At 41.8% G+C, this 12,885-nt stretch overlaps 1 protein-coding gene across 1 annotated transcript; it reads right to left on the bottom strand.

The window, feature by feature from the left end:
- Window positions 1–360: 360 nt before the first annotated feature.
- wnt7aa (wingless-type MMTV integration site family, member 7Aa) lies at window positions 361–12,564 on the bottom strand. The gene is made up of 4 exons (XM_056365401.1): window positions 11,994–12,564; window positions 11,498–11,724; window positions 8,713–8,984; window positions 361–1,718 (listed from the first exon to the last, which is right to left on the bottom strand). The coding sequence occupies exons 1-4, from the start codon at window positions 12,062–12,064 to the stop codon at window positions 1,239–1,241; spliced, it is 1,050 nt and encodes a 349-aa protein (XP_056221376.1). The 5' UTR covers window positions 12,065–12,564; the 3' UTR covers window positions 361–1,238.
- Between the last annotated feature and the right edge of the window lie 321 nt (window positions 12,565–12,885).

The raw sequence follows: 12,885 nt of genomic DNA, 5'->3' as shown, positions 1-12,885 counted from the left end.
TGCAGCGTGACCCTCACTTACACCTACTTCCCTCTGATCTGCCTTCATCATCAACCCAAATGTGAAAAATGTTCATTAAACACAAAATCACCTCGTTCTGTTAATTCTGAGACGACATTTATTAAACAAAAACAAATGAAAATGCAGTGTGGGTCTACATGACAAGTGTCAGGTTCTTGGTGACATGATTTCATCAGTTCAGTCACAAAAAAAAACTAAAAAAACGATCCTTAACTCCCCGTTAAGGTACCTTGTGTTTTATATTTCAGTGTTAGGGAAGGGCGGGGTAGAAAACCTTAATAATTATTGAAATGTGTCCAGAGAACCAAGTGTCAATAACTGAAATTGGATTCTTTGATCTGAAATTTCATGATGTAAATCAAAACTTTTATTTTATTTCATGTTTCAGTGGTTAAAGAAATGCTAAGGGAAAAAATCTTACACAGAGATCGAAAATAAATAAAACAATATTTATATAAAAATAATCTCTTACAAAATATATTCTATCAACCAACATTGAGGGAAATTTCTGTCTGGAAGCTTTTTGCGTTTGCTCCTGGTGGTGTCAACTTAGCTTAGAAGAGTCAATATGGCTGCTCGCTCACAAACTCCATAACAGACATCAATCCAGACAACTAGCAGCAAACTGGAGGGGGAGGGGGAAAGAAACAAGCAGAAAACAATACTATCATACTGAGTCCAGAATCAGTAGTTCAATGTTAATCTGTCAGTCGAGTTCAGTTCGGACTGTTTCACGTTTCAGCTCCAGTGTTTAAGTTGTCTTTTAAAAAGAAGAAAAAAAATTCTTTTTACTCATAAGTGCACTTGAATAGTTTCTTTTTACTAAAATATCAGGCATCTACACCAACTGATAAACCTTACCAGATTTAGTTGACAGTGAAATGATCAGTAGTTTTCTCACTGAATAAATTATTAGTCTAGTAGAAGAAAAAAAAACTATCACTGTTTGAGGTGAGTCATGCCATCAGAGCAGTGTGGCCTGCAGAGAAGTCAAGCCTGGGGCATGACATGGCATTTGAAACAATAAAATTAAAATGTATGAGCCCATAGGTTGAGTCCAGTGTGATGGCTGATGTGCACTTGCACAACACAAGTTGGAGGAAGTTGCTGTAATGCCAAGACAGCACGTGTGTCAGAAGCCTTCTTCTGAAATATACAACAGACACGTGCACACACAGTCCAGTCTAGCTGTCTGAATACACGTCCAATAAATATCTCTATTTACAGGTATACACCTCCGTCCTCTCACTGCAGGTGTTGCATTTAACGTAGCAGCACCACAGGAACTTGCAGTTGCATTGCCAAACGCGCGAGTACTGGTGTGTGTTATATCCCCGACCGCAGCACATCAGGTCGCAGCTGTTGGGCTGCTGAGCCGTTTTGTTGCACAGGCGACCCTGCGTTCCCATGCTGCCCGTCAGAGGGTCCGCCTCGCAATAGTTGGGCGATCTCTCGATGTAGACCAACTCTGTGTCCAGGGGCTTACGGTAGGAATGGGGTTTCTTGATCTTCAGGAAAGTGGGGCGCTTGTTGCGGCTGGCTCGCACTGGCTCCACGTGGACGGCCTGGTTGTACTTGTCCTTGAGGATGAATCCCAGCTGACGGAACTTGGGGAGAGTCGTCCAGCAGGTTTTGGTGGTGCAAGATCCTGACACACCGTGACACTTACACTCCAGATGCATGCCCTTCTCCAGAACCTACAATATGGAGGAAAATTTCAGATGAGGCAAAGTTTCAAGCTGGAAGGTGTGAAGATGAAACTACTCAAACCAACTGAAAATGCAGTTTTACTTTAAACTTTTTTTTTTTTTTTTTAGATTAAACTGCTGTATCTACCACATCTTTATAAGAGCTTTGCATGATACATGAAGTGGGTCGAATCCCTTTTAACTTTTCAAGAGGAATATTTCGTACTTCCAGCATTACACACAGTTTCTTACAATTTGTTTGTTGCTGTCTTTCCATAATGAGCAGGTGAGAAACATGAGTTCAGAGAAATATTCACTGATATTGCATGAATAGTTCAACAGGTTGAGACAAAAGTTTTCTAGCATTCCAAATGAATGTAAGCATTCCTGAGACCTCAGAGCTGCTACAGTATGTCACTCTATGGCTGGTAGCTATGTATGTTCCATTCTTTTACAAGACAGCATGAGCTTCAAAACATGGAAGAACCACACTCAAAAGCATGGAAACACTCTTACTTCATGCATGATGTGCTGTTCAATAAATTCCTATATTCATACACAAATCATAGACTTTTCATTGGGTTTATTTCAGTCATATTAACAGTATAATTAAAAAAAGTTAAAACAAAGGACATCTTGATTTTACACATCGGTTTACCAGTTATAGACAGTACTATAGACAGGCAATGGAAAAGGGTTCAGTCAGCATTCACTCCTAGGTTAAATGACTCAGTAGCAGTAGACGTGGGTATTTATCGGCTCCGGCTCCGGTCGGCGTTCATGTAAACACAACACCCAGGTGAAGCCACTTTTCGGTCCTTCAGAGCACAAACCCTGTAGACATCCCTGTCACCTGCCCAGCATGGTGCTGTACCAGAAACTCCACAGCTACACTGCTCTCCAGGATGAAAGAGTGAACTGCAGCCCCAAGATAAGTTTTAAAAACATGCAGAGGTCTTTTCTGCGTTTGTGCCCAGTGAGCAACTTTTACAGGACTGAATGGGCAACCATCTTTGAACACAGTATCCAGTTCACCTTGGGTTAGGAGAATACTTTTTTTAATGCATTTACTCAGCAAAAAGGGTGTAATAAAAAATGCTATTAAGCATTATGGGAAATGTCAGATCCAGGGTTATTGAAGCTCGACTCATAGGGACTGAAAGTCAGTATATCCTGAGGAAATGCAAATGAGTCTTTCTAACGCTTATTGTGCAGGTCTGCAAACACCTTCAGCTCATAGATTTGTAGATCTTCTGTCTCCTGCCTCTAAAGAGCAATCTGGTTTTTGTGTCACAGACCTACAATAACTGCTTTACTATGGACAAGAACTATGGAAAAGTGTGACCACAGAATTTTTCTTCATATATACTGAGAATAAAATGAAACTGTAGGCCTATAAGGTGATGAATTCAGACATAAGCAGGTTTAATTCATGAGTTCTTGTGGTGACTGAAGAGACGGTTTGTTCTGTCACCACGTTGAGACATTTATAGTGAGTAGACTGGCAACAGTGAAAGGCCTTTTTAGGGTTAGAGTGGAACTGTTTGGTGTGTTTGGCAAAGCAGCCAGGGCATTCTCTGTGCGCCTCGGGCGGAATGACATCAGCTTACCCTCCTCCATCCTCACCCTCGCTGGCATTAAAGAAGCCTCACCCTGCTTTTTAATTATTCCACTCTGATATGGCCTCAGACTTTCTGGAGTCTCGTGGGGTAATTGTCAAAAGCCTTGGATGCACACAGCTTAGTGTGGTCATGCTCCCGAGATCTGACAAACATATAATTCATGGAGTTCAGTGAAGTGAGATGCCAACGAAGCTGCCATTGTTTGTCTAACAGAGACCCTGTAAGCCTCCCATGGCACCTTTTACACTATTGTTTATTCTTCTCAAGAAATTTGAAGGTTGACACTCAAAACACACTCTGACATCATCTCCAATTAAACATGAAAGCCTCACTACAATAATTACAGAGGTATCAATTTAGTAAGTGTATATTAAGAGATTGTATCACATTCTGACTGGTGCCTGACCTCAGATGTGAAACCTTCCACCACCAAAGCCTAGTCAGATGAAACAACTCCTCTTTGTCCCTGAATGGGACCACAACCTGTCACTGTGATACTGACACGAACTCTTTCTAAGCAAATTCACTTCTCAGCAGTACAGCCCTCTATATACACAGTTTCATGTTTATTCCTCTGATAGAAAGTAGTGCACATTAAAGGTCGCATATATTATAAAGGTAGGTGTCCATGTGTTGTTTGATTATAAAGCAGGTCTAGGTTCTATATTAATACTCTGAAAGTATCAAATTCTCAGTCCACAGAGAAATGCACACAACCTGTATTCAGAAACTGAGCCTTAAAACCAGCCGTCAAGACTTCTGTAACTATGTGATGTCACAACAAAGCAGTTACCACTCTCAGCCATGCCCCAGGCCCCGCCCACCTGGACCCACAATCCAACCTTGCAGGATTTGGTTTCTCTGAGTGTAATACCTGAAATTTGCTATATTTTTATTTAATCACCCAGAAAACAGTCAACCAATCAGAAGAGAGACTCAGAGCCTCCTCTCTTCTGATTGGCTCACTGACCTGTTGTTGCTAGAGCTCCAGAGAGAAGCCTGAGAAAGGAGATGTAAAACTACATTGAGATGGTTATCGGTTCTTAAAACCACAAATATATCTTCTTATGGATCGACATTTCAAATAAGATTTGTCAGCCGGATTATGCAAAAAGTACTTAACTGATTTGCACTGAGCTTGGTGGAGCGATGGGGCACGGGTCAGGGAGGAACCCAATACATTTTGGCGCAGATCCAGACCATTTTCTATGAATTTGAATTTTTCTCTCTGAAGTCTGGTGTATCTTGTTTTACATTGGCCTTAGTGGAGGTCTGCACTCTCATAGTGGCCCTCTAGTTTAGTACTGATTTATCTCATAAAATGCCAGAACACAATTAAAATGCCAGTTACAATTTGCTAGATCCTAATGCCATAAATTAGCTTGTTTTGTCAGACCAGCAGTCCATGCTTGCAGCTCTAACAGGCTATAGTCAGGCTTGGTAACATGCCCTTAATGACAAATGCTAACATGCTGATGTTTAGTAGGTATAATGTTTACAGTGTTCATTATCGCAGGTTAGCATATAGCATGTGAGCATGCTAATATTTGCTTCGGTAAAATTTTGACCTGATGATGGCATTAGATGAAAATCAACAAAATAATTAAAATTCATGCTGAGCAGGGCATGATATTTCAATAGTTTCAAATGGCGGGTTAAATCGGCACTTCTCTAAACCCGTTCCAACAAAAACTGAACAACATAACCTTCATGAAGGTAGGATTCATTGCAGGACTGTTGTACTAGGCTGCACTAGGTTTAACTATGTGTACCTAATAAACCGGCAACTGAGTAAACTGCAGACATGTTTATATTAACCTCTAAAATAGGCTCTTTTACAGACCCTAAATTGCTCCACACTGAGCGATCAGGGATTTGTGGCGCCATGTTTTCAACAGTGAAAATGTCATTTCAAACATCTCAAGACTCCAAAACAAACAAAGAGGAAGAAACAACTGTTAAATGAAGCGTAGCTCAATCAAGAAGATCTTCATGTTTACTCTATTACAATTACTCTGTCTCTCTCTCTTCCCTTTCCTGCTTCCAACTCATTCAGCTGACTGGTGGCGGTCACTCTTCCAGTTAAACCAATCACATTTTGTCTGCGAGCCAATCATCTCGCTGCTGTCAAAATTTAAACCTCGTTCCTGTCCAGGGAGTTCTGAGACATCACATTCAACCCTGTCGAAACAAAAGCATCACTCCAAGTCGAAAACCCATCTGTGATATGACTAAGTCCTTTACCTCTGCCTGAAACATCACAGAACAACAGTTGCTCTCCCTTCTTGGCCATCGTTACTTTACTGTGCATGTGATTTCCCAGAGGCGCTCCTTCTCCCGACCTGCACTTTTGTTCTCATCTGCTCAATCACTGGAATGACATAACTATGAAAAACTGGTGCATTCCACTGACTCGATCAAGCACCATCCGTGGGTTTTGGGATTTTTTTTTATCTTATCTGCTGTTGCCTGGTAAGAAAAGGTAAGAAACAATATTTTCTTTGGTGGGAATGTTTCTGTGCAGCTCATGGAATAACTACCCCTTTAAATGATGATGTGGCGTCTAATTGCCACAGACTTCTAACATATTTCTTCATCTTTTCTATTGTGCAACTAAATAAAATGAATTCATTTAATTACCCCTTAAGAACCTCATCATGACTGATATCAGTCTTTTAGTAAAAGTTCTGTCAGGAAAACTTCCTTCATGCTCTCTCTGCTTACTCTCTCTCTCCCTCTTTCTCTTTCCTTTCATCTCAGTCAGCTTCACTTCAACCAATCAGATTTCACCTCGGCTTCTGTGAGCCAATCTTCTCGTCGCTGTCAAAATTTAAAACAGTTCCTTTCTCTGCTGTTCCCACCTCCTCCCAGTTCACCTCCACTTTTCATCCACACCTTCAGTTTGCTCTTCACCACTGGAGGATTTCCTTCGGCAGATCATGGAATGACTAAACCTCTAAATGATTATATCTCGATTGGGTTTTTCATTGCCAGAGACACCTCACATATTTCTTCATCTTTTCTATTGTGCGAACTAAATCAAATGAATGGAATTAATTACTATGTGTGTCTCTCTCTGTTATCCTCTCCTGACTGTGTAGACATTTACCTCAGGCTGATCCCTCATATGTCTGCTGTGGCTTTTCCACTAGATTTCTTGTGGTGCCGCTTTGTGGCTTATCCTGCACTTTCTATTGATCGGTCATTTGCTTCCTGAGAGTCCAGCTAATGTACTCTCATATGGTCACGGACCTGGGTTCGCTTCACTGTGCATCTTATCAGACACTGTTACCTCTTGACTCTACATTATTTACTCTCTCCCAATTAGTGTAGGCTCCTGCATCGACCACGCTTTGTCCTCAGTGGCTTCTAATGTCCCTCTCCCTGTAACTGGCCCTGGTTATGACCTACTGTATGTCAGTGTAAGACTGTGAGAAATGGCTGCAACCAAAACTAGATCCAACTCATCAGCTAATCAAAAAATACCACGTAAAACCTCCACATTTATACCTTTTATATTATAAATGCCTGAGAATTACAAGACAACATAGCTCAACCTGCATTTAACTAGAATGCCATCATGTAAAGCTGAGTGGCATCATATATCAGAGTTATCTTAATAATGACAAATATAACAATAATCATGTTTTATACATTGGTGCGTATACTTCTTTATCTCTGTTGTTTGACCTGTTTAATGACAGACACTGCATAGATTCACTGTGTTTACTCTACAGTTTAAAACCCCCTCTGATGAAAATCAACTGTTTAACCTTGTTAACATCCATATTATGTTTTTATATAATACAGATGAGTGAAATAATCATCAGCACCATGACTGAGTGTTTCCACCTTGAACTGCAGTGAACCAATGACAGTCTCATGACAACAGATTGAGACAGCCAGAGTTTCATACGTCACAAACCTAAGGAACCAATCCTGTCAACTGGTGGGGACGAGGGGGCGGGGCTAAATAAACTTGAAACCTTGTCAGTAAAGAGAGAGAGTTAGCACTAGCACAACCAACACTGTGCCAGCCACTGACAGTTACAAGCTAACAAACAACATAGAAAAATAAAAGATGCTAACTGCGCTAACTGTATGGCCTGATCCCGATTTCTCAATCAGCAAGTAAGAGCAGATGTTCCAGCCTCAGCTTTTGATTTTTTTTAAAAGTTCTTACAAGTCACCAGTTCAACAACAGCCACGTGAAAGTGTTACCCAGGCTACTGTACATGTGTCAATCCTGTGTCAGACTGTGGTTCATTCTGAACCACCAGTAATGTGATTTAAAACTTGTTTTGTACTTTCATTTACTTTCCATGGCTTCAGGGCTTGAAGTCAAAAAACACACCAGTCAGCCGGTGGATATAGTTTCATCTTAAAAAAAAAGGCTCAGTAAGTTTTTTTTATCAAATGTTACTCATAGTGCATTGTTTGGAGATTAGTTTCAGCAGCGGATTAATCTTCTTTGTATGGGACTAGGTCAAAATGAACTACGATATATGTGTTCATGTCATTGATGTGCTTTGAATAGACAACAATGGAGCTCTGTGGCGCAGAAGAATAAGATATATCAGGCTACTTGTTAGTAGGACACATTCATTGTTGGTTTTGGGAGAGAACATATTGAATATTGCCGGTCTTTGCCAGCCTCATCGGTCCGTTTACTTGGTGGCCAAGGAATTTTCATTTTGAAATGAGAAAACCAAAATCAGGAAGCAGCTGATATCACCACAAGACATTCCATTTGTTCTGCACTCTTCACTAAAACTCACACATTCCTGCAAAGACATTTTGTTAACGTCCAAATAATGGCTCAAAATCACTGTAACTAATGCTCCTGACATCCAGGTATGTGACAAGCAGCGTACTATTTACAACTTCTGGGTCACACCAGAAAAATCAACGCAAAATTGAGAAATATGATTTCCACAGTTCAATTCACAATATCCGTTTATAATCACATCGAGAAAAAACAGATAACGCATCGTTTTATTGTTTCCCCTTTTTTTAAATTATCAACAGAAAAAACTGGAAACAGGTCATTGTCTGTTTTTTGTTTCCCTTTTTCCAAATGGTGATAGGGAAACAGCTAGTTTCCCGATTTCGGTTTTCTCATATGAAAACAAAAATGTGTTGGCTACCAAGTACACATCCTTTAAAAGCTGTCTTCACTGATGTTACAATGACAAAGTGATACCACAACACTGAAGTGTTAACAGGTCAAATGTTAAAATTCACCTTCACACTCCCAGCCTAGACTTTATTACCCAGTGCTTTGGTCTTTGTGACCTTGAGCATCTGTTGCAAATAATTTATTACTGGGTGATTATGATGTGAGGTGGATGTGATAAAATAAAAGCAAAAAACAAATGTACCTTGCGTCCCACTTCGTTGTTGTGTAAATTCATGAGCGTCCTGGCATTCTGCTTAATTTCCCGCGCGTCCACAAACACCTTGGAGAAACCCAGGCCATAGTGGACGTCTGCAGAGCAGCCGCCCCACTTCCAGCCTTCCTCCTGGTTGTAGAAACCCTGTTTCTCCTTGTCACAGCCGCAGCCGCTCAGACTCCCCTGGGTGCAGGCTGCAGTGACCGCATGGGCGACCCCGGCAGCGATAATAGCGTAGGTGAACGCGGCCTCCTTGCTGCCTGCGATAAAGAGGAAAGACGTTTTTAATCACAATTGCCAACAACAGGATTCACTATTTCAGACTCTGTCAAGCCTCCTTACATACCTGGCATAGCTGCCTCAAACCAAATCATAAAATACATGAGCCGAGCCAAGTCTCGTTCATTAATCATCCTCTCTTTAAACGGATAAACTTCAGATGTAGCTCTGAATCTTGCAGAAAATATAAAGAAGCAGACTGGAAGAGGAGTGAAGCCCTAATGAAGGAAACTATTGTATTTATGAGTTGTAATCAAAGAACCTTCAGCCTTGTGACGTGTCTCTAAATGGAGTATAATCTAACAACTTCAACCGATCGACATTCAGTCTATTGATTACATATGATTGGTAAAGCTATATATTTGAGACCATCCAGTGGGATTTAATGTCCAGGCATCATTTTGGCCCCTGTCCCAGCTGCCATCACACTAGGATCCACCCTGTGGAGGTGAATCTGAGAGGCATGCAGAGCCTCCCTACCTAGATGGATATCCACTCCATAAATCTGAGTGCTACAAGTCAACGGCGTTTTTTAATTATAGAGATAATTCCTGTTGGAGCACATGTGGAAACCGTCCAAAAATGACCGTAAGTTGCAAAAAATGCTCCAATAAAGTCATCATCTTTAACCATTAAACTGCCATAGAAGTTTTTTTTAGACATTTAAGGTCGTATTTCTTTGAACGCTGAAATTTATGGGCAAGTGTTGAGATTTGTCGGAACAATGTGATGAGAGTCTCTAAAAGACATCCTAGCATTCCGTTTGTAAAGCAGATATGTTAACTGTTACATAATTTGCAACAAACACTCTGTGATCTACTCCTTCAGTCAGTATAGAAGCAGCCAGTACGGGGGAGGATGGGGAGGATAATAGATCTTTATGGCATAATACAACAACAACTACAATCCTAAATGTAGGTGTGCTGTCAGTTATCAGTGGTAAAGTCTGCTGGAACAAAACAATATATTCAGACAGGCTCTATGCAGGGCAGCTGGAACTGAGCAGCGATCCAGCCGAGCCGCTGTCTCCTGAAAATCAGCCTGATTCTCATCTTGTAGTAGTAAATTGTGTATTCGCAACCGTCTCCTCTCGCTGAGTTTTGTTTAAATCTGCTGATATGCATAAAACGTGTAGTTGCCTCCCTGAAGCAGCGGCCTCAAATCGTTCTACATAAAACATCAGCCTGCCAAAGCTGCAGAACCTGGAGGTAAGTTTGTAAACCTAGAAGAAAGTGCTTGTCTGAACTTGAAACTTTTGGGGGGAAAGTATTTTATGAACATACATGAAGGTCGTTTTGCTGAGACGAGATAAAGAGCATGTCGGTCCACATGTTACAGGCTGTGAAACAGCAACAGGGTGATAAGGAAACTCATTCAGTTATAGATATGATAAAACACACTGAAATTATTAGACAAAAGATTCTAATGTATAATCTTAACCATCACAATCAGAGGTCACCTGATGACTCTATCACATCAAACTATTCATCCTGCATGTGTGAATCTGTTCTGCACTCAACATCCGTCACGGCTAATACCACGACCATTTCAGGCAACAATCAATGTACAATGTACAAAGCAGCAATCGGCATATATGAAAGGCTTAAACATGAGGTGAGCTATATAATCCTTAATGACACTTAAGAGTGAAATATGACACTCAAGCTCTGCATCTCTGTCTATGAGATGACAGGGTGAACCGAGACAGTGGAATACCATGTGTGTTAAATATGATTCTCGACTTGTTTCCACTATCCTGTCTCTGGAGCAAGCATCGCCTCCAGCCTTATTCCACATACAGGATAAGATCTGTGGCTTCTTTTCCCACCAAGAGTCTGAGCTTCTGTCAGTGTCAGAGGTCGACCACCTCGGAGGAAATGTCTTCTTGGACTATTTCTGGACACTTTGCAGCAACTTCCAATGTTTGCTGTTCAGCTTTTTCATGCACTTTTTAGACTTTGATTGAGGGGCATCAAACAGTAAGAAACAGATATAACAATGAATAAATAAAAAAAATCAGTTGTGCAGTTTTGCACAGTTATCAACCTGCTGGTGTTATGGTTTATACTGTGCAGCAATTTAGAGAAGAAACTGCTTCTTTCACTTTACATTTTATTAGTCAAAACAAATATTGTAGCTTTACAGAGCTATAGACACACTGACATGTTTCAACAGTGTCTCTTATGGCGCTTTGGTACAAAGACTCAAAGATAAAGTGGAGCTCTTATTACTAAGGCTTAAAGATTCACCTTCAAAACAACAAAACTAGTGATTCTCTAATAACAAACGTTGTTAATGTAAATGCTTAAACCCTTTAGGAATACTAGTCTGCATGGGGGGGGGGGGGGGGGGGGGGGCGATCACAGAACCCCATAGCATAATGTAGGGAAATAACACGAATTCAAAAATGCTTGTTGCACAATTAACAATACATGTGCAGATTTTTTTCCCCCTCGTGCACATCTTGTTCAGATCAAATCAAAGTGCAACGTACCCACTTTGAGCTCTTTCCCGAACACGGTCCTCTCTCCCAGGGCCGAGCAGTTCCAGCGTCCGTGTCTGAACTGGAACTGACATTCATTGATGCCCATCTGAACTCCTTCTCCGATCACTATGATGGCGTCGGGTCGGCTCTGACAGATCGTCCTCTGACGGGGGGCCAAGCCGGGGATCTTATTACAGATGATGCTCGCTCCCAGCGCAACCACCGATGACAGACCCCTGCGGTGAAGGCGGAAAGGTTAAAATATGGCAGTTTTTTTTTCCTAATGTTGGTCCTTCAGGTGTTTTTTAATACAAACCATTAGGTGAGGAAATAAACAATGCTCTGACCTATCTACATGCATCTGGTGTGTTTACATTCCTGCAGCTTTTCCTTTAATGGAAAACTGTTTTAAATTCTGTACATTTTTCTCCTGCGAGCCTCTCAACCTCTCACAGCACCTGCGTGTGAATGCAAAGACAACCTGTGGATCATCCCGGTAACTCACCCGATTTTCACATACACTATTCCAAGGCACAGGAAAAAATGTAAAATCCAGCGCCGAGTCTTCCTACTCATGGTGCTGAGCCCGGCCGGTGGATCAATGCTCTGTAACCTGCTTTATTTCTCTATCGAGTCCGGCGGGACCTCCAGGTGTTCCGATCGCGCGACAGACGTGGATAAAGCTCCTCGGGACAAACCAGCGTTTGTGGAAGTGAACTCGTCCTGATTTCATTTGGTAGGTGTCCGGCGGTGTGAGCCCGTACGTGGTGGAGCATTGGGGCTGGTGTTTTTCAGGTAAGCAGACTCGGCTCCTTGGTTGATCAGGCCAGAGTGTGTGTCTTTTACCTTTTTCTATCAGGGCGTGTTCTGCGGAGGATCTGCCTCTGAGCCGCTCACAGTCTCAGCCTGCAGGTACACGCTCAGATCATCTGTCCCTCTGTCTCTGAGCTGCAGACCTTCAAACCGCCGGGTCCTGTCAGCTCACACACACCGAGTCCTCTCCGGGACTCTGGATCATCCGCGCACTTAACGAGTCCATCCCGCCACTGAACAGTAGCACTCTGACAGACAAGCAGCCGGCCGCACTTTTTATTAATGTTCCAACAATAAACGCCCCTCCCACTGATTCTCTGTTAACTTGGCACGTTTTTGACCCCTCCACCCCCCCGCCCCCCGCCCCCCACCCCATCAGATCACATTTCATCTGATGCGATTTGCACCTCAATCTCAGACCAATGAACTAACAACACCACCGGTCGACTTCGACAACACATGCCATTTCTGTAATAATGAACCAGAATCCCTGATACAGTTATTCTACCAATGTACACACTCAGTTACCATATGCTATAATCTGTGAGAGTAAAAATGATTTCAGTATCGAATATAAAAATATC

This window comes from Seriola aureovittata, chromosome 2 (assembly GCF_021018895.1).
Source record: "Seriola aureovittata isolate HTS-2021-v1 ecotype China chromosome 2, ASM2101889v1, whole genome shotgun sequence".
NCBI classification, from domain to species: domain Eukaryota; kingdom Metazoa; phylum Chordata; class Actinopteri; order Carangiformes; family Carangidae; genus Seriola; species Seriola aureovittata.
The sequence above is the reverse complement of the archived record's forward strand: the minus strand, read 5'-3'. Positions and strand labels throughout refer to the sequence as shown.